This window comes from Leptodactylus fuscus, chromosome 6 (genome assembly GCF_031893055.1).
Source record: "Leptodactylus fuscus isolate aLepFus1 chromosome 6, aLepFus1.hap2, whole genome shotgun sequence".
NCBI lineage: Eukaryota > Metazoa > Chordata > Amphibia > Anura > Leptodactylidae > Leptodactylus > Leptodactylus fuscus.
The window spans coordinates 133,049,215-133,071,906 of NC_134270.1; the positions used below are offsets into that span (position 1 = coordinate 133,049,215).

The 22,692-nt window shown below is 43.2% G+C and overlaps 1 protein-coding gene across 1 annotated transcript; it reads right to left on the reverse strand.

The window, feature by feature from the left end:
- Positions 1-4,493: 4,493 nt before the first annotated feature.
- On the reverse strand, positions 4,494-22,488 carry LOC142208633 (proton channel OTOP2-like). The gene is made up of 7 exons (XM_075277262.1): positions 22,296-22,488; positions 20,576-20,951; positions 10,839-10,975; positions 9,479-9,537; positions 8,047-8,168; positions 6,182-7,068; positions 4,494-4,664 (listed from the first exon to the last, which is right to left on the reverse strand). Exons 2-7 carry the CDS (start codon positions 20,940-20,942, stop codon positions 4,494-4,496), a joined length of 1,743 nt encoding a protein of 580 aa, XP_075133363.1. The 5' UTR covers positions 20,943-20,951; positions 22,296-22,488.
- Between the last annotated feature and the right edge of the window lie 204 nt (positions 22,489-22,692).

Consider the following 22,692-nt stretch of genomic DNA (forward strand, 5'->3'; position numbering starts at 1 on the left):
GGTTCCTTGGTAGGAAGAAGAAGAGCTTTCAAGAACCCTTGAAAGCAATAATGAGTGATAGTCCTTGGGTATCAGTCAAGTCCAATATCATTTTAAGTATATAATGACCTCCACACTCCAGATGGAAGTGAAGGTCATAGGTCATAGGTCCAGAAATATGAAAGCGTCGAATAAGGCACATGACGTAAAACAATGGTGCACGATCGACCCCCTTGACTGTATCAGGTCTGTCATTGTGCTAGATAATTCACCACTTTGTCCCGATTTTTTTGTGGAATCTGAAAACAACTACTCAAACATGAACCTAGCGTGAGAGGGACAAGGTGTTAAGGGACAATGTAATCGTTTCATGTGATGCAATAACTGAACAAAATATGCAGAGAATTGAGCAAGTGCAGATATTATAGACAGATTGCTCTTTACGTATATACTCAACTGACCAAACCCTGTTATTAACCTCCATATAATAATGGACCAAACATGATACAGCTCAAGCTTCCAGATCCCACGCTTCACTAACAATGTATCTTGAAGAATACTTGAAGCCTTGTCCTGCCCTGTTTGTGGAGAGATTGGGGCTATTATGTAGCTTTCATTGAATATTGATGATCTGTAAATAGCAGGATGGGGGATTAGTTTATTTTACTGAACCGCTGATATTTGTATTGTCAGTAATATTTGCAGTACAAACTTACACCTCTCCGGAACCACTTGTCTTACCGTATGACATGACGTAAGTGTCTACATGAAATCAGCTTGGAACATGCTGTACTATTACACATATATTAATACTGTGAAGACCTGTCCTGTTAAACAGCTCAGCACTATATCTTTACATTTCCATGTATATACCACCTGTTACACTGTTCTGCCCCCTTATAATACCCTCTTTAACAACTACAAACACCTGATACTAACCAGGTTTTTTTTTGCCAACAATACCAAATGTCTAGTTTGGGTCCATTGGAGTAGGTAGATATCTCATCCAGTGGGTGGTTAGTAGATAATGCACGACTATTTGAGAGGAGGCTGCCAGATTAATTGTGTAGGTGTCCGGTGTCCATTTTGGACCCACATGACCCATGTGACTAAATTGCCCCAATAACAGGCCTAAGCAGTCCGTGGCATCATTCAGGAGGCCAAAAGACGCCTGAATAAGATGGGCACCCATGCTAGAATCTAGGTGAGATGACACTGTTTGTTATGAAATGAATGGGAGGTTGAAGAAAATGCTAGCAATTTTTTCCATATCCCATTTGCCATGCCAGAAATGCACTTCAATACAGAAGTATTCTCCTTGTATTTTTGCGGGTTTCCTCCGAGTACTCCGGGTTCCTCTCACACTTGAAAGACATAAAGAAAGGTAATTTAGATTGTGAGCCCTACTTGGGACACTTGGCGGTGATATCTGTAAATATCCCCATTTATTTTCCCCATTTCTTAGTAAAATAACCAAAAGAAAAAATAAAAAAAACATAATTAGTATTGCTGTGTGTTTATTAAAATAAAATGTAATTGGCACCGCGAGGGGTACTATGCTCCATATCTGGTGGGACTGTGACGTTCTGCGGCCTTTCTGGGATGCGGTGTTCTCATTGTACTCCAAGGTGAGCAGGTGCTCAATATCTGCCTCTCCGCAGTTGGCGCTCCTATCAGTAATCCCTGGTAAGTTGTCGTTGTTGTGCGTAATATGCACTGATGTTGCGGTTGGGGGTCTTCTCCCTGGCTGCCCAGCTTACCGGTTTATATGCATCTTGACACTGCACAGCTTGTTCCTTTCTGTTTGTGTTTTATAATATTGAAAATCTTTAATAAAACCGGTTTATACGTAAAATAAAATGTAATATATGCCGTGTAGTGAGCGCATAATTAAAAAAAAGAATGCAATGCTAGAATTGTTACTTTTTGATCACCCCCTATATTGTATGTATCAGAAAATGGTACCATTAAAAATTACAGTGCACCCTGCAAAAAAAGCCCTTACATCAACAAAAAATTAAAATGTTAAGGGTATCAAAACATGGTTCCTAAATTCTTTAGTTGACAAAGAAGGTTTTTATTTAATAAAAGTGATAAACATAACAAAACCTACATAAATATGGTATTACCGTAATCGCAATGAGCTATTAACAAAAGTGACCACATTCCTTTTAATTCAGAGTCAACGTCACAGAAACTAAATAAAAAAGTGTAGTCCCCATATAGTCCCCCAGAAATCTGAAATAATCTAAAGAAAATATTAGCTAAAAATAAAGAGGACATGTCACAAGGTCTAAAAGCCCTTTTAGGGTATGTCCACATGACAAAGTTTTTCCTTGCTGAAAGATTCAATTGCAGGAAAAGTTTTTCTTCTTGAAGAAATTCTACGCCAATGAGAGTAATCTGCCTGACGATTGAATATGAATGATGCTTATTTTTCATGTAAGAGGAAGAAAAAAAAAAAAAAATCATCATCGGCCTCCCAGTGAAATCAGTGGAGGCTGGTTTGTGGTGGAATTTGATAACCAACCTTCTGTCCAATTCCAATTCTGAATTCCAATTGATCTGGAACCCCTGGGACACATATTAGCAATCTCGAATTTCCTGATGAGCACAAATAGAGTGTCTGACTGGGAGAAACATCCTAGCCTACCTACTAGTCCTCTCTGTGGTCATACTTCACTCTTTTTCCTTGTGTATCTCCTTGTGTCTTGTTCTGACATACTTGTATACTTCTAGTGTATTTTTCTGCTTTGTTCGCCTTCTCTGATTTTTAATTTGGAGATCTTTACCAACAACATTATAGTGTTACTGCCATTGGAATGACCTATCATTTCCAGACCTCCCTTGACAGTACTAAATTAATAACTCTCAGCCTGTGCTGTGAAAAAGCAGACACCGGGGATCCCTAGGCGGCCATATAATGCCTGTCTCCTGCTCTCATACTCTGCGCCCGCCCTGCACACAGGCCCGCCCTGCCCACAGGCCCGCCCCACCCCCACCCACAGACCCGCCCTGGTCCCGCCCACAAGAAGTGGGTAGTAGATCTTTTGCCTTGGTCAGTTTAGGAAGTAGCTCACATGCTGACGAAGTGTGAGCACCCCTGGCTTAGGCGTACTTTGTATATCCTTGTCATATTGTTTGTTAATAATTCTCTAATAAACATACAGTTAAAACAAAAAGTTGATCCAATTTTTTTTGTATGAGCTAGCTTTAAGATAGGACTTACATATCCAATTAGTTGGGGGGTCAGCCATGTGGGGGTTCCTTGGTCACAAGACATCTGTGTGCCAACTTTGGAGGCGTAATACAATGATGCCATCGTGCCCACCCTAGAATGCAGATGTGCTAGTTGTGGCCAGGGCACTCTATAGGCTTCAGACCTGAAGAGGCTTGCAACATACATGTAAGAGAGTGGTAGAGCAGTAGGCCCTCAGAATCCTACTCCACCATGTATAACCATTGTATCGGTGTCTTTGTAGAAATTGCTGCCTTTGTTTGTGACAGCCCCGGAGTGGACCTCACTGATTTAGTGAGCCCAGGCTGTCACACCCCTCCATCCCCCACTAACTACATCTCTCTATCTAGCCATTGGAATTGGAAATATGGAAAGTAATTATAGAGATCAGACAATTCTTTGGCATGTTTGTGGAATACTTGATGTTATAAGGTCACTTATTAATTACCATCACAAGACACAATAATTTACATTTCTTATGTAACTTTATTGTTATTATTAGACAATTTAAAAGGATTTGCACCTTTCTTAGTACACAGAGTTATCCTCTGCAATGTTTCTGATACATTGTAACTGATCTGGAATGTTTCTGTAATGTCATGTAACATTTGTCTAATAATCTTATACATTGACTACTGTAGAAATGCTACTGTAGAAACTCTGTTGAAATTGCATATTAAAATTGCATCAGACTGTATGACCTCAGCCGTCATCTGCCGAGTCAGTCACTTCACGAAGAGCTTTGACCCTCGGATAAAGAGCACTTATAACTGTCTGGCAGGAGGGATCATTTGACAAAACACCTCAAATAAAATGATTACATTTACAGCTTTACAAGTTCATAGTAATACACATCATGGCGCATACATAACAGGTGGGTTTTTACATAATAAAATGGCGGTCATCATTGGTCTTTTAATCGTAGTCAAATAACTTTCATAAAAATAAGCCCTTCCTTTCCTGTCTTCTTGGCTGGACATGTCACGAGATGACTAGCTTATCAAAACAATACCATTTCATAATACTCTGTCACGAGATGTCTATCCTACGTATGTCTATGTGCAGCAACCCAATGGTTGTATTGTGGATCGCAGCCTGTTAAAGGTTTTGCTAACATGTATGATATTGTACTGAATTGGCAAATAAGAAATTGGAGTTCTTAACCAAATTCAAGCTGAGGCAACATCTGTATGTAGACAACAGACTTTTCTGCAATGCTTTCAGCAGTCTTTGAGTAGTAGCATGATATTCCTCTTCTTCCATGATACCATTTGTGTTAGGAAATGACGTAAACCTCCAGAAGACTAGCAACTGCATGCATCCTGTAGAAGATCCCAAACGGTAGGCCGATGTTTACTACAGCTATCCACATGGGTCCTCCATAGAATTTCAACTCCAGGCCATTGTCAAACTGTGGACGGGCACCAAAAGCAGGCATGATCCAGAACTAGGAAAGAGGGCAAGACATTGTTAGATACACTTCACTTTGTAATATATATTTGGTAAATTACCTATTTTTTTTTTTGTAATTTAGCCACTTTTTTGTGTTGAGGTTTTTTAGAGTCTTGTAAAGTCTTAAAGTGACTGTTCAGTGAGCAAATCAAGAATGACATGTAAATAAGTACCCGACTGCTTGATATTTACTTTCTAAAATCTTTCGCCATGGATTTTTATGTTAGCAGAGCTGTAATCTGTGACTACAGGGAGTCTGAAGTAGTCTGAGACACACCCCCTGTCTCATCATTGGTTCAGACCTCTGCTCCTCCCTGCAGCTCCGCCTTCTCTATCTATCTATCTATCTATCTATCTATCTATCTCTCGGTCTATCTATCTCTATCTATCTCTCGGTCTATCTATCTATCTATCTATCTCCTATCTATCTATCCATCTATCTATTTATCTATCTATCTTCTATCTATCTATCTATCTATCTATCTATCTATCTATCTATCTCTCTCTCTCTCTCTCTCTCTCTCTATCTCCTATCTATCTATCTATCTATCTATCTATCTATTTATCTATCTATCTTCTATCTCCTATCTATCTATCTATCTATCTATCTATCTATCTATCTATCTATCTTTCAGCTTCCTATCTGCAAAAATTAACAAGAATAGGTTCTGCTCTACTCTTTGTAGCTCGGTCCTGTGACCCCCACACAGGTCTGTAGAAACTGTGTATGGTGCCATAGAAATGAATGGGCCCATGGATAACATACAGACCAAGCTATGGTTATGTGCATTAAGGCAACGTCATTGGTGTGTATAACTAATATTCTTGAGATTTTTGTTCATTTTTTGGCCAATCACATATTTTATTCTAATAGTTGTCGACAGCTCATCTTCCTATGTAAACGGGTTGTATACTGATGGCAATAATGTAAATTGTACAGCGACTAACAATCACTTTAACAATCGTTCATCCTTGACAGGTTTTTATTGGACCAAGTAAAAGGACCTTTAAAGAGTCAGGTCTAAAAAGTCCATTGACATACATAATCTGATCGGCGCTGTCACACTGAACATTTCAGTGTCTTGTTTATGTAGATCTGTTCAGCAACTCCAAAGATATAAATCCTATTATTATTCATGGAAATTAGTGTATACTAGCCAAGATACTAGCCAAGTGAGCGGTAACATTGTTGTTGCTCTGGGGTGGGGTCTCTGTGTGCTGTTTGTCATGCAGTGTTACCAACCACAAGGCTAGTACATCCTAATCTGTATCAATACATTAAAAGGGCTTATATCTTTGGAATGGCTGAACAGATTTGGATATTCTAAGCACTAAAATTCTTATGTCATTGGGATTTTCAGATAGGTCCTCTTTAAACGCGTAATTGATTCACTAACTTATTATCAATCAGCACTCGTCCCAGGCTAAAATCGGCCGATATAAAAGAATTCTGAAAATATCACTATGCAAAAAGTATGATGGACTTCCCTGTCCATTGGAGATGCAACTTACAATGATGTTGGAAATCATCAGGAATAAAGAAATTTCCTTCAGGGCCTTCCTTCGCCAGTCTGCTAGGGTATCCTTTATGATGGCGTGTGTAACAATCGCATTGTAATGTGAATCCAATTCATGTCCATGTCCATGTGCATGTCCATGTCCATGTATGGCTTCTGAATGACTGTCCTGAGGAGTTATCGCTGAGGGATTGGTGTAAATTTCAGGGTGATTATTATAGGCGAGAGAACTTCGTCGGTCTGAGTGTCCACTACTGAATGGTTCTCTATGGAGGCCTTCTATGATGAAGATGTTCTGCAGGGTGTGCTGCACAATCATGAGTAGTGAGTACACCAGATTTAGATGATCGATAAGGGTTCCTGGAGATGTGGCTACCACAGCTATTATTGAGAAATAGGAGATACAGTATTTTCCCAGAGCGGCTATTATTAGCAAAGCAATGTCAAGGCTTCTTGTAGGGTTCTTGTTGCTGTCTGGGTCTCTCTTGTCAAATCTGAAGATGATAGAACCAGCAAGTGAGCTAATGCACATCATGCTGAGAGCTATAATGTTGAAGATGTAAAACATTTCAATAGCTTGGGTCTTGATCCCAGAGTTTTCTGAAGTAATATTAATTTCATAGACAATGAAGACTCCTAGGCCGGCTACAAGGACCACAATCCCCAAGACAAGTCCTACAAAAAGTCTGTTTGGACGTATGGAGTGATGTGTGTGGTGAGGATGCTGGCTCATGACACGGCCCACATTTTTCCACATCACATAAGACATGGCTGAAGCAAAGAGACTATATTCAATATTAAATGGGTACAGGTAATAATATCCTGTCTCGAAGGTTTCACACACTGGAGTATTGCAACCACAGTCAGAGGATCCTCCACCAGCTGAAACAAAAAAGAAGTTATTTGTGGATTAACGGAATTTAAAATGGACAAATTCAATGGCATGCATATTGGCTCACGACTATATAGCCCACAGTGAAATGTAAGGTTAAGTCAACACAGGTCATAAATATTGCAGATATTACAAATCTCATCTGTAAGTATGTAACAGGTCCAGACTATAGTGGAGGAGATGGATATACGCTCCGTCTGGCTCCCTTCAGCATCTTCTTTGGTCTTCTTCTACCTGCAACTGAGGTCACACACTCCAGATGTCACTGCTGGGGCCTGTGATTGGGCCTCAGTGGTCAAGTGGGGCGCGCTAACATCATTACGCCTGACCTGAGTCACAGGCTAGAAGAGCCCTGGAGAGGATGCTGAGGACTGTCAGAAGCCCAGGAGAGGTAAGTATAAGTGTTTCTTATTTTTAGTCACCTCCCCTGGGCAGGCATCTCTTGGAAAGGGGCCTGGGCGATATGCCAGACTGCTTTCCTGTAACAGTAAGTATAGTGTTTGGGGAACGAGGCTTTCCCTATCATGGTGGTATCTCTGTGACTGCGAACATTACGCCCCTGTTTCCCTTATTGGCAGGGCTGTGGAGTCAGTAGGCCAAACCACTGACTCTGACTACTCTATTTTCTGCACGGACTCTAACTACATAAATGGCTGGCAGCAAAGGTCAGACAGAAACTGCAAAGCCCCTGTAATTTACGAGAAACATGTTTATGTCCATCACATGACCAAATACTATATATCACATGGACTGTCCATGTCTGTGATGAACTGTGGGGAATTAATATAGAAAGTAGAATGGAATATTGGATAACTTGTCAGTAGACACACAAGAACATTTGTCAATCAATATTTGTCTGAATCTAGACCTTTTTAAGGAAGCAGCACCCTTCTGTTAAAGCACAATTTCCTATATATCAGTCCGTCAACTACGTAGAAATAAAAGTCGATTTAATCGAGATATCTTACCTCTGACAATCCTGTGGCCATTAGAAGAGTTGCTACCACTAGGGGTCTGGTGAAGAGATTCATCTGTGACAGCAGCCATCCATATAGCTAAATTAGTACTGAGAGTCAACATGAGGCCGCACCTGCAATACACATGTAAAAGGGTTAAAAACTAATCAAGACCATGCAAACCATGTCAAAAGTGTATCCTTAACTGTTACTAGCGATGGTCAGATGTTGCTATTATGCCTTGTGTGAGCACTGCTTTATTGCAATTATATATATATATAGTGAGAAGGTGACACGCAGTCGAGTGTGAGTTTTGAATAGGCCTAAGCCCAGGTGTGGGTCCTGAGCTTGTTACTGGGCCATAAAAGACTACAGAGCTTGTATTTCAGTACAGATCCTGGGAGCGAGAGGAGGCGTCTGGGGCTCAGTGTCCTGAAACACTGAGAGTCTTGAGAGACCGTACTGTACTATTTTGTTTTGTTCGTGTGGTTGGTAGTAAGCCACACATATACATACATATATATATATATACACACACACACACACACACACACACACGTGTTCCTTCCAATCCTCGCCATGACTGTCTACTTACATCTGGCAAGTGACCACCGCAGCTATTCAGTAACCACAGTGGTCAGGTGCCGTATTACTTGCCTAATAGCCACAATGCAAGTAATAGGGCTGACAGACACTGGGAACGTTGGAGAAGAGGTAGTGGCAACACCTGAATCCTGGGAGACAGGTGAGAAATCATCCTGGGAGACAGATGTATTGACCCCTGACCAAAAACTGGAATGTGTAGAATACAAATGTGGAAGGTAGTAACTTATGTATATCAATACACAGACGGCAGAGCGGACGGGGCGGCGTTAGCAGGCATAGAGCAGGCAGGGAGAGGACTTGCTCTCTACTAAGCGTGAGGGGAGGCCGCTGGAGCAGCGCTGCATCCACAGGGCCTCCCCAATCCACTGCTTGCTTCCCGCTTCGGGCTGCCAAGACGGTGACGCTAAGCCAGTACAGGACAGCTTGTCCTGGACTGGCTTAGGTCAGCAAAAATGCCCCCCCCCCCCCCCCGGGTCGCTCCAGGTCGCCTCATGAGAGGTGCGGCGCTGTGTACAGTGACCCTTACATTTGAGCGCTCTGTAATGGTGACTGCTCTAACCAGCAAGACAGATGCCTCTCTGTTAGTCTATTTGTAACCATCAGGCCAGTGCTAGTATTTTAATACTAAATAAAACTCTCCATATACCACTCAAGAGCAAATTATCCTAGTATTGTCTGACCGCATAGACAGGAGCTAAACTAGTGACTGCTGAGACTACATTGAAGCTACTTCAAATTCTCCCACTGGATTACACTGTGAATGTCCTTAAATTTATACAAGATATTTGTACAGAATCACATACCAAAGTACTTTCAAGGATTCTTCATTAGGTCTTACCTAGTAAGGTTCATGTGACTCTGAACACAGTCTTGGCAGGACACCCAGAGGAAGTATGTCTGTATGGGAAGATCAGAATCTCATTTTCATATGCAATAAACTAATACTAAAGACAAATAAAATAAAACTGCTGTGATAAAACAGATTTTATTGATATTTCAGAGTAAGGCTATGTTCACACTGTGCTTTTCTGTTGTCTTTTTTAAAAATTAAACACCACATTATCTTTTTAATCACAATGAGTAGAACATGTTATAATGCATTTCAGCTGAAAGCCAATCGCTAATAAATGTAATGCCACTAAGTGGGCATTAATAGGGATACATACTGTGCAGGGAGGATTAGGTAGGCAAAGTTGGCCCTCTTTGTGTCCTCAAAAGTTTTGAGGTGTGCCTAAACAGTGAAGATTCGGGGGAGGGGGGGGGGTCACTTATGCATTCTTTTGTTCTGAACCAAACAATGTGTTAAAATGGCTCAGTTTACAGTTAAAATGCACAGTACAATGTGCCTGTATTGCTGCAGTTTTTTATTTAAAAAAACAGAAAAACAATGTCTAAACACAGTCTTATACAACCATACCTCCCAACCGTCCCGATTTCCGCGGGACATTCACGGATATGGTGTCCTGTCCCGCAGTCCCAGTCAGCGGGAGGTATGTCCGGAGGACGCCGATGAGTTGAATACATAGGCGATTAAAGCAAGAGCTGTCACAGCTCAGCTCCTGCTTTAACGCTGCGCTGCGGCTTCTGAATGTGTAGGTGCGATGTGAGGACGTCACATCAGGCCTACAACTATGTGAGTGGAGTGAGAGAGCGGCGGGGAGCATTGGAAGGTGATCATGAGTATTTGTTTGTGTTAAACATTGACAGGAACATAATGTAGGGGGCCTATGAAACTGGGGGCAGATGAAGGGGGGAGAACGGCATGACACTGGGGTAGATGAAGTGGGGGGGAATGGCATGACACTGGGGCAGATAAAGGGGGGAAAGAATGGCAAGAAACTGGTCAGAGATTGGGGTACATGAAACTGGGCAGAGATGGGGGACATGAAACTGGGGGAAGAGATGGGGGGACATGAAACTGGGGGCAGATGAAGGGGTTATATGAAACTGGGTGAGAGATGGACGGGGGAATATAATTTACAGGTGAATGTAGGAGAATTATACTGTGTGGGGGCACATTAAAAAAATGAATGAGAATGGGCAGGGTCAACATAAAAGTGGGCGGAGCTAAGTTTGACATGGGGCGCACGCGCGTACCACATATTTTGTCCCTCTTTCGGCTCTTCGAAAGTTGGGAGGTATGATACAACACTTCTGGTGGCAAAGAATGGGTTGATAGGTGAAGTCACAAATCTTACCTGTAACACCACAAACAGGCCCTGGAAGACCGGATGGACAATTTGGATAGGAGATTCACAGTGTGCCAGACTGACCGATTTCCCAATCTTCAGCACAACAAGAACCAAGGAACAAACTCCAAAAACTGCTAGCCCGACTACAATAAAAAATACATATAATAGAACCGTTAAGACAATAACCAGCATGACTTCTAGTTTATCGAAAACTAAACCTCTTAAAGATAATCACCCAAAGTTCCATTGAAAAGTCTTTCAGGGAGCTGCCTTGCGCAAAGAAAATCACCAGTATGTAATACATACGGTGGAACCTCAGATTTGGTCTGGATAAGGATAAAAATTATCCCATTCACATCTGCTACAGATAACCAATTGTTCTCATGTCGAACTCTATAGTTCTGCAAAGGAGACAGACTTGGAGATAAATGTCAAGTCTGTGCCCCCTGCAATATGGACTTAAAAAATGATGACGTGGTCATGTAACTTGCAGAATTCACCATGGTGGATCTGTGTGATGTCTGTGTGTAGTCCATTGTAGACATTTCAATTGTACTTTAATGGGTTGTTCATAACTTGGGGTGCAATTTATTTATTTTTATCTATCTACCCTTGACAGTGGCGTAACTACCACCATCGCAGCGGTAGCAGCTGCCACAGGGCCCGGGACATTAGGGGCCCGGTGACAGCTGCTATCATTATGCTCGGAGGTCTTTTCGGACCCCCGAATATAATGATCGGGGCCCCCTGTTGGTGGAATACTTTCCACCAACAGGGGGCCCCAAAGCTGCTGCAACGGAGACACAGGAGCTGCAGCTCTGGCTCCTGTCAGCGCTTCAGGACGCTCCCCCTCTCTCCCCCCTCCCTTTCTCTGCTGTCCTCTGCCCACCAATGAGAGGAGGAGGCGGGGCTTATCCCTTCCGTCCTGCACAGAAGAGAAGAGGAAGAAGCTGCTCCAGGAAAATGAAACTGAAGCTACACAGGTACGTACTGGGGTTACTTGTTACTATCAGGCATATGGGGGGATTACTTGTGTTTTAGTAACTCCATGTGCCTCATAGTAATAGCAGTTAACCCCATCATCTCCCTCACATTAACCCCTGTTTGCCTCACCATAAGAGTTACTGATATGTGAGACATTTGGGGGTAATAGTAATGAAGATACTTTATTATTACCTCCATGTCTCTCACATATCAGTAACTCTTATGTGAGGTACACAAGGCTTAATGTGAGGGACATGATAGGGTTAACTGTTATTAATATGAGGCACATGGAGTTACTAAATTGTAATGCACAGGACCAGATTTTTTTTTATCCACAATTTGTCCTGGTATAGCGGTCAGCGGTGACAGTATTTAGTCCTGTAGGGGCCACTGAGGGACATAATACTGTGTGCAGGGGCCACTAAGGGACATAATACTGTGTGCAGGGGCCACTAAGGGACATAATACTGTGTGCAGGGGCCACTATTGGGTATAATACTGTGTGCAGGGGCCACTATTGGGTATAATACTGTGTGCAGGGGCCACTATGGGACATAATAGAGCGCGCAGGAATGCGTAGGAGGGACTCGGTCGAGATCTTCAGTGTCAGGGGGGCCCCATGTCAAAAGTTTGCCACGGGGCCCCGCCATTCCTAGTTACGCCACTGACCCTTGAGTTCTGTTGTCTGCCACCAGCATCCTGTCTGTCTTGTGCCAGGGATGCCCTGATGCTTATGTGATCACTAAGATCAATCAGTGGCCTTAATGGTAGCTTGTATGAAACTGCTCAAGTATGTGAGTGGCATCACCCAGGTGCGTAATTTGAGGGGGTGCAGAGGGTACAGTCACACTGGGGCCCAGGAGCCTTAGGAAACCCATAAGCACTGGCATCAGTATCGAGATTGCAGCTTTCATCTGGTCCACAAACCAAGGAGTCCCACAGATTACCCTAACAACACTAAGGTGGATTAAACTCCTCAACCCACAACCATCACTATCAAGAATTTGTAATAGCGATGAGGTAGGGGGCCCCCCAGACAAAAGATTGCACCGAGCCCACAAGACTTTAGTTATATACCACTGACATCACCGATCCTTTTCCAGAAATCACTGAGTCAACTGATTGGTCTCACTGGTCACATGAGTATCAGGGCTTCCAGTAATGCATACACGGCACCAAAATGAATGGTCATCATTGACAGACAATAGACAACAGTCATCCCATAGATTGCTCTAAATCAAGGACAACCTCTTTAGCTTTGCATACACTTCTATTTGCCTGGGCCTTCTGGCTAGGACAATAATGTTCTATAATGACATTGTACACAGTGTGGTGCAAATATTTTTGTGGAAATAAAGCTGCAACGTAAGAATTAGAGATGAGCAAACACTGTTTGGATCAGCCGAACCGAACAGCACGCTCCCATAGAAATAAATGGAAGCCCCCATGACGCTGACTTTGCCGGCAGCCGGCCGGCCGGCGTCACAGGTGCTTCCATTCATTTCTATGGGAGCGTGGTGTTCGGATCGGCTGATCCAAACAGTGTTCGCTCATCTCTAGTAAGAATGCTTTAAAAAGTAGAAGTGTTAATAGTAAACTTTTTCAATTATCAAATTTAAGTGAAAGGAATCTAAATCCCATCAATATTTGGTTTGATCACCTTTTGGAGGAGTCCTGGAAGTGATTATATAGCCGCAATAGCCTTGATCTCAACATCATCCAGTCTGTCTGGGATTACATGAAGAGACAGAAGGATTGGAGCAAGCCTACATCCACAGAAGATCTGTGTTATGTCAGTCCTGGTAGCTGCAACGGGGCTAAGGGATAGCAGTAGGGAATCTCGCCCTGCACTACTCCCACTAGCTAACCCGGTCCCTGCCTCACGGGTGTAGGTCGGCTGTTCTCAGGCTAAACCTGACCCCGACAGCTCCTCTCTCACTGACACCGTAGGCCTAGAGGGAAGTGGGAGAAGGAATGCCCTATAAGATCTCTAGGGACTGGAGACTAAAGGGGGTCACCCCTAACGAACAAGTGAAGCTGCTACTGACAGGGACTGACAAGGGTGTGCGCTGACTAACAACACAAGCAGCACACAGGAAACATGTAGGAAAGGAATTCCCCAAACCAATATGGGAAGGAACCGTACACTAGGAAACAAACACAGGGAAACTGAGTAGAAATCAAAGGATAAGGCAATTCACTCACACAGTCAATTATACACGGAGGGAGGATTGGTGAACACAGAAGGGAAAACACACAAACCAACTTGTTCACCCAAAACCTCCCAAAAACCAACCACGGAACTTCCTCTATCCAAGATAACAACCTACTCCTCCTGCTAAGGCCTAGCTCTGTAAAAGCGACACTCAGCACAGAACCATGGGAGGCATGGGTTTATATACAGAGTAGAGACCACTCCTCCCAGGTGCAAATGGGAGGACAGACTAATGAACCAGGAAATCAAGCTGCCTACCAACAGTGCGTGCGAGCAAGTCAGAAGGTGTGCACCAATACCCACGACACAAAATACTCCTAACAGGATCCTCCCCTCAAGGAGAAGACTCCGGATTCTCTAGGAGCATCCTTCTTCGGGAACTCCTTGTGGAATTTCTCCACGAGTCTGGGGGCTGACATATCCGACTCCAGAACCCAAGAATTATCTTCAGGACCGTATCCCTTCCATGCCACCAGATACCGTAGCTTCCCCCGAACATATTTGCTATCCAGAACTCGGGATATCTCATACTCCCCGGACTCAGAAACTGGTGGAACTTTAACTGGAGACGTTCCCTTCTTGGCCTTCTTTAACAAGGAGACATGAAACACCCGGTTTATCTTCCACCTTTTAGGTAGTTGCAGCTGCGCCGCCACTTCATTTACCATCTTGATGATCTTAAAAGGACCCACAAACCTGGGACTCAGCTTCTTGCTAGGAACCTTCAACCTGATATTCTTGGTGGACAACCAAACCATCTCACCAGGGAAGAACTGCAACTCCCCTCTCTTCCTATCCGCCTGGACCTTAGCCTGGTGCGACGCCCGCACCAGATTCTCTCGGATACGGGACCATACCCCTTGCAGCTTTTTAGAAAATAGCTCCTCCTCCGGAACTGGGGACGAAATGGAAGAAAATACTCCGAAAACAGGATGTCTACCACCGGAGCAAAAAAAAGGTGTGGTACCTGTGGCGTTGGAATCATGGTTGTTTAAGGAAAATTCTGCCAGGGGAAGAAAGTCAGCCCAATTATTCTGATTCTCTCGAACAAAACACCTCAAAAACTGTTCCACATCCTGATTCTTCCTCTCTGTTTGCCCGTTAGACTCCGGGTGAAACCCGGAGGAAAACGACAGTGTAACTCCCAACCTGCTGCAAAAAGCCCGCCAGAATTTAGCCACAAATTGCGGACCCCTGTCCGAAACGATCTCCTCAGGAAGACCATGCAACCTTACAATTTCTTTAATAAATGACCCTGATAGTGTCTTGGCACATGGCAGCCTGGAAAACGGGATCAAATGGCACATTTTCGTGAAGCGGTCAACGACTACCCAAATGACCGTGAAACCCTTAGACACTGGAAGGCCCGTGATGAAATCCATAGACAGATGAGTCCAAGGTGCCTTAGGAGGTTCTAACGGATGTAGAAGACCGTGGGGACGGGTATGCGACGCCTTGGCTCTTGCACAGACCGAACAATTTTGAACAAACTGCAAGACATCCTTACTCCACCCTGGCCACCAAAAATTCCTAGACACCAATCTCATGGTCTCTGAAACCCCCGGGTGACCAGCAAGAACCGACTCGTGACACTCCCTCAGTAGACTTTGTCGGAGAGTAGTTGGGACAAACAGCTTGTTTCTAGGTATCTTGGAAGGTGCAGCGTGTTGCGCTTCGATCAAGGCTTTCTCCAATTTCGTGCCCAATACTGCTACCACCACTCCATCCCCAAGAATAGTGGCCGGCGCCTCTCGTTCCTCCTCAGTCGACATATACCGGGATAAAGCATCAGCCTTAACATTCTTTGAACCCGGCACATAAGTCACGGTAAAATGGAACCGCGCAAAAAATAGAGCCCATCTCGCCTGCCGTGCATTTAATCTCTTCGCCGACCCAAGATAAACCAAATTCTTGTGATCGGTAAATACCTGGACTGGCCTTCTGGCCCCCTCCAGGAAATGACGCCAATGTTCGAACGCTAGTTTTATTGCCAGTAGTTCTCTATCTCCGATGTCATAATTCCGTTCAGAGGCAGAGAATTTCTTAGAAAAGAAGGCACAGGGATGCGTACCCTCCTCGAACTCCTGAGAAAGTACTGCACCCACCCCCACCGAGGAGGCATCCACCTCCACTCGGAAGGCCAACCTCTCATCCGGCTGTCTCAAAATGGGAGCGGAGGAGAATCGCTTCTTCAATTCTTCAAACGCGGCTAGCGCCTCTGGCGACCACTTAGCACAGTCAGCCCCCTTCTTAGTCAAGTCCGAGATGGGTTTCACAACCTCAGAAAATCCCTTAATAAACTGGCGATAATAGTTGGAGAATCCCAAGAACCGTTGGACCGCCTTTAGGTTCTCAGGTCGCGGCCACTCCAAGACTGCCCTGACCTTCTCAGGATCCATCTCGAACCCCTTGTCCGATAGGATATAGCCAAGGAAACATAATTTATTGACCGCGAACACACATTTCTCCAGCTTAGCACTTAATTGGTTAACCCTCAGGAGATTTAAAACCTCTCTCACCCTCTCCCAATGAGTCTCCAAATCCGGGGTGTAAATGAGTATATCGTCCAGATAGACCACAACCCCCCTCCCTATGACGGCACTTAGTACATCATTAATAAAATTCTGAAAAAACGCGGGCGCATTGGTTAGACCGAAAGGCATCACCAGATTCTCAAAGTGTCCTAGGGGTGTGTTAAACGCTGTTTTCCACTCATCCCCCTTCTTGATTCTCAGCAAGTTATACGCCCCACGTAAATCTATTTTACTAAACCAGCGAGCTCCCGTAATCTGGCTGAAAAGATCCGAGATCAACGGGATGGGATAGGGATTCCGCACCGTGATTTTATTAATCTCCCTAAAATCCAAACAAGGGCGCAACCCTCCATCTTTCTTCTTAACAAAGAAAAACCCCACTGCTACTGGGGACTTAGATGGGCGAATATGCCCCACCTCTAGACTCCCCTCAATATACTCTTTGAGCGCCTCCCTCTCCGGAATAGTGAGATTGTACAACCTTGTCTTGGGTAGCACAGCATTTGGTATAAATTTAATCGAGCAATCATAGGTGCGATGTGGTGGTAATGTCTTGGCTGCCCTTTCCTCAAAGACCTCCCTGAACTCACATATTTCTTGAGGCAAATTATCTATAGACAAAGACATCACGGATATGGGCAGAAATCGACCATTACACCCCTGCCCCCAAGAAACTACTGTCTCGGTCTCCCAGTTGATAATAGGGTTATGCTGCTTCAGCCAGGGCCACCCCAACACTACTTGTGCTGGTAATTTAGACAACAAGAACAAGTCAATCTCTTCCCTGTGGCCACCCACAATAAACTCCAGACCCTCCACCTGTTTGGAGATGACAGATTGCTGTAGAGGGGTCTTATCAATAGCCCACACCGGTATCTGAGACTTCAAGACCAAAGGACTCACCCTTAGTTGCTCGCAAAACTCTGAGTCAATAAGGTTGACTGCCGAACCACAATCAACCAAAATCCGGCACTTCTGCCCATTTACCCATCCATCAAGGGTCAACCCGGCAGTCTGAGTACAGGAAATATGCACACCTCCCTCCTTAGTAGGTTTTCTCCCCTTACTCTCAATAGACCTGGGGTTATTACTCTCCTTGGCGAACCATTCTCTGGAGGGGCATACCCTTGCTAAATGTCCCATTCCTCCACACACAAAACAGCGTACTGTGCGGGACCCTTCACTCTTGGGTCTAGCACTTCGCACAGTGGCCCCAATCTGCATGGGTTGGTCCCCCGGGTCCTCTCCAAAAACAGAGAATTGAGGAGGGCTAACCCCCCCAGGACTCTTGTCTCCACGCTCCCGGAGGCGCCGTCCAACTCTAATTGCCAGCTGCATGGCCTCATCTAGATCTCCAGGAACAGGGTGAGAAACTAGATGATCTTTAACCTGGTCCGAGAGCCCTGTCTCAAACTGACTAAGTAGAGCGGGGTCATTCCAGTGTACTTCTGCTGCCCACCTACGAAACTCTGTGCAATATTTCTCTATAGCGTGATCCCCTTGCACCACACGTCGTAGGTTATACTCAGCCGTGCGTACCCTGTCTGGGTCGTCATACAGTAACCCCATTGTGGAGAAAAACGCCTCTACAGTTAGTAAGCAAGCTGAGTCGGCTGGTAACGAATGTGCCCAGATGAGGGGATCATCTCTCAATAAAGTAATAATAATCCCAACTCTCTGTACCTCAGAACCGGAGGAAAACGGCCGTAGCCGGAAATACAAAAGACAGTCCTTTTGAAATCGGAAAAAATCTGACCTCTTACCTCGGAAGGGTTCAGGTAAGCTGACTTTTGGCTCCAGAGGCCGACCCACAGGGGCGCTACTCACCTGCCTCTGTATGCCCTCCACCTGAGAGGCTGTGTGTTGAGCCAACTGCTGTACTTGAGATACGCCAGAAGCTTGGATGGCATCCATTCGTAGCTTGATCCCCTCCATCTCAGTGGAGATCTGCTGCACCGCCTGGTACAACTGTTTCAGGTCCGTCATAATGCAAACGAACCCTTTTTTTTTTTTTTTTTTTTTACCGGCTGAGTGTACTGTTATGTCAGTCCTGGTAGCTGCAACGGGGCTAAGGGATAGCAGTAGGGAATCTCGCCCTGCACTACTCCCACTAGCTAACCCGGTCCCTGCCTCACGGGTGTAGGTCGGCTGTTCTCAGGCTAAACCTGACCCCGACAGCTCCTCTCTCACTGACACCGTAGGCCTAGAGGGAAGTGGGAGAAGGAATGCCCTATAAGATCTCTAGGGACTGGAGACTAAAGGGGGTCACCCCTAACGAACAAGTGAAGCTGCTACTGACAGGGACTGACAAGGGTGTGCGCTGACTAACAACACAAGCAGCACACAGGAAACATGTAGGAAAGGAATTCCCCAAACCAATATGGGAAGGAACCGTACACTAGGAAACAAACACAGGGAAACTGAGTAGAAATCAAAGGATAAGGCAATTCACTCACACAGTCAATTATACACGGAGGGAGGATTGGTGAACACAGAAGGGAAAACACACAAACCAACTTGTTCACCCAAAACCTCCCAAAAACCAACCACGGAACTTCCTCTATCCAAGATAACAACCTACTCCTCCTGCTAAGGCCTAGCTCGGTAAAAGCGACACTCAGCACAGAACCATGGGAGGCATGGGTTTATATACAGAGTAGAGACCACTCCTCCCAGGTGCAAATGGGAGGACAGACTAATGAACCAGGAAATCAAGCTGCCTACCAACAGTGCGTGCGAGCAAGTCAGAAGGTGTGCACCAATACCCACGACACAAAATACTCCTAACAATCTGGGCTTAGTTCTCCAAGACGTTTGGAACCACGTCCCTGCCAAGTTCCTTCAAAAACTGTCTGCAACTTCCGAGAAGAATTGAGGGAAGGCAAAGGAGGGGTCACACCAAATATTGATGGGATTTAGATTTTTCTTTTCATCATTCACTTCATTATGTCACTTGACAAAAATAAACTATTACCACTTCTATTTCTGAAAGCATTCGAAATTTGCAGAATTTTGCCTAAAACTTTTGCTCACCTAGATTTTTACTACTGGTAGGACACTGTGATGGTCAACAGCCAGTCAAGCTCTTTGTAAGTTGTGCAGAAAGGGAAACTAACAATGCCTGACAATTCTTTTCTCAACAATCTCCTACCCTTCTGGATTATGGGGGCTTGCAATAGACAGCATCCCTAGTGGCACTTGGGTAGAGGAAGAACATACTTGGGGATTCAATAAAAGCAACATTTCTAAAATAAAGCTAGAGGCAATACCACAAGATACTATTTTACTGATAGAGTAGATGTTTAGGGCTTGTTCTTGATTTGGACCTACCTCTGGCATACATATATGTCTATTCTAATAAAAAACAACTTTTGGAACAATTAAAATTGATTTTGAATTTGTAAATTTGACTTTTTTGCTAGAAACTTTCTACCCTTTCCCAATAGCTGCTATTACTGAGACCCTGATAATACTTTCTTATCTACCTGTCTATATTGAATTTTTTTTAAAGAGATTGATGGAAAAATAAAAAGCAAAAAAGTTCAGAATTACTATTACTATTCCTGCCGTCATTCTTCTCTACTTTAGATCCAAACATGGGATCAGAATTTCATCTCAAGAATTGTCTGATATGTATTATCTAATATTTTTATTTCTTATAGTAAATCTATAGATCCTTAGAATTTTGGTGGTGGTTTCCTAGGAAACATTGCATAAATAATTTTAGTAATTTATATGGTAAAACCTTTCCACCTATTTGGGAACACACCCTACAATCTAAATCTGATTTTTCTAAAGTAGAGTTTCAGATTTTTTATCTTCTGTGCTTATTGTCTACGCCTGTAACAGGACCAGTTTTGTGTGGTGGTCTCAAAGACATTTGACTTTCGTTGACCAGGTCCTATTATTTTTTCTTGCTACATGTTTTTCTACCATATGTTCTCCATATCTCTTCAATTCTCTTATATATTACAGTTGCTAGTATTCTAGATAACTATTATGGTCCTTACCTCTTAGCCAGATGGGTCCAGCATGGGAGTCCTTAAGGCTTGTGTGATGGTCCTTTCTTGATGTCCACAGTAAGTAAACTATCATCCAACATCCTGAGAGGCCCATAAGGACACACAGCATAGAGAGCACCTCTCGATCAACCACCGCTACTTCATTGAAAGCCCCACTGCTTACAAGCACAATGGCCAACAGCAGCACATTTAAGCCTAGAAGCCCCGAGAGCAAGCGACCTCCTTTCTTCCACAATGCAGGAGGTTGAATAGCAACCAATGAATGCTGGCCAATACTGATCTTCTCAAACTTGTTGTCAGTTTCCGTGAAAGTCACAGTTCCATGAGATATTGTGTCAATAGCTAAGTCCCCCATGATCAAGTCCTGCAAGATAACATTAATGGCTTATTTTCTGTCTTCAGAAATTTGGTTTGCTTCTAACTTTGAAGGCATTTCTTTCCTGACCACATTTGTATAATGTGAATATTAGTTGGCACATAATATGAGACAATATTGTAATAACACATATGGCCACAAACTACATAGATAGATAGATAGATAGATAGATAGATAGATAGATAGATAGATAGATAGATCGATAGATTTCAGATGTCATGTACAGGTCATTGACAATTAGTAAGCAGATACTAGGTCAAGTTGAAATTAAAATAGATTAAATAAATTAAAATAGGATATGGAATCTGGATATAATATGGGTACTGAATAGAAAGTAAGTAGCAGTTCTGATGCATAACCTTCAAGTGAGTAGGATGTGAATGGTGACGAGTGTATGCAGTATATGTAAATACGTTTCAGTGGGAGAGGACAGAATTTCCTAGGGAAAGTGAGAGTTCTTTGTGTCTTTGTTGGAATAAGATATGGATTATTAGGTTTGGTGATGCATTTGCAGCCTATGTGTCAGTATAGATTGCATAATTCTGAAGGTTTTTTTTCGCAAAGGGTCAGGCCACAGGGGGCCACCAGGCACTGTCATCTCTGTATAGTTTTATTGAATTTTCCTAGCAGTAAATTCTAACATTTTTATACATTATAGTTGATATCCCTCATAGATTGTAAGCCCTTGCAGGCAGTGCCCTCTATGCCGCTGTGCCAGTCAGTCATTGTTAGTATTAGATTTGTTTAGTATATTTTGTGTACCGTATATAAACCTGCAAATGTACAGCACCATGGAATTAATATAATAACGTACAGCACCATGGAATTAATATAATAATGTACAGCACCATGGAATTAATATAATAACGTACAACACCATGGAATTAATATAATAATGTACAGCACCATGGAATTAATATAATAACGTACAGCACCATGGAATTAATATAATAACGTACAGCACCATGGAATTAATATAATAACGTACAGCACCATGGAATTAATATAATAACGTACAGCACCATGGAATTAATAGAATAATGTACAGAACCATGGAATTAATAGAATAATGTACAGCACCATGGAATTAATATAATAATGTACAGCACCATGGAATTAATATAATAATGTACAGAACCATGGAATTAATATAATAATGTACAGCAACATGAAATTAATGGTGCTATACAAATAAACAATAACAATAATAATCTACTGTATATTTTCATTTCACTCTTAAAAAACTAAACATTATACTGGTGAAATGGTTAAATTCATGGAAAAATGTCCTGTAACATATCTATTTTTCTATTATTATTAAACATTTCTTACCTTTCGGTTGGGGGTTTGAGTAACTCCTTGAGTCAGTTTCTAGAGCAGAAATTGATTTCTGAAGATCACTTTGAAGATAGTTGGTAATGGTCTTCAGGGTCTGGTTCGATATGGGTTGCTTTGGTGTTGGCTTATTTCAGGCAGTAGTTCTGTTCTTCTCCACTTCTTGGACTCTTTTTTGTGATTTGGGATTTTATCTGTAAGAAATCCCTATGCCCCAGGTAGGGTTATCCACCTGAGGCTATAAGGAACCTACTGGTGACTTTGGGCTAGATTTTCTATTTATACACAATTATTTATGCACAGGTCCCTTGATCTGGGATGAGCTTCCTCTTTTTTTATCCAGATTATATTGTGTTTCAAGAACTGATTTACACACTGTCATAATCAGACATTA

Bases quoted from the DNA above. Each gene is read 5' to 3' on its own strand.
- LOC142208633 (XM_075277262.1), bottom strand. From the start codon at position 20,942: ATGGGGGACTTAGCTATTGACACAATATCTCATGGAACTGTGACTTTC. The intron at 9,538-10,838 runs GTAAGATTTGTG...CTTCCCATACAG, and splicing joins GCCTGTTTGTGGTGTTACAG to ACATACTTCCTCTGGGTGTC. The intron at 4,665-6,181 runs GTAAGTTGCATC...CCTCTTTCCTAG, and splicing joins TGATGATTTCCAACATCATT to TTCTGGATCATGCCTGCTTT.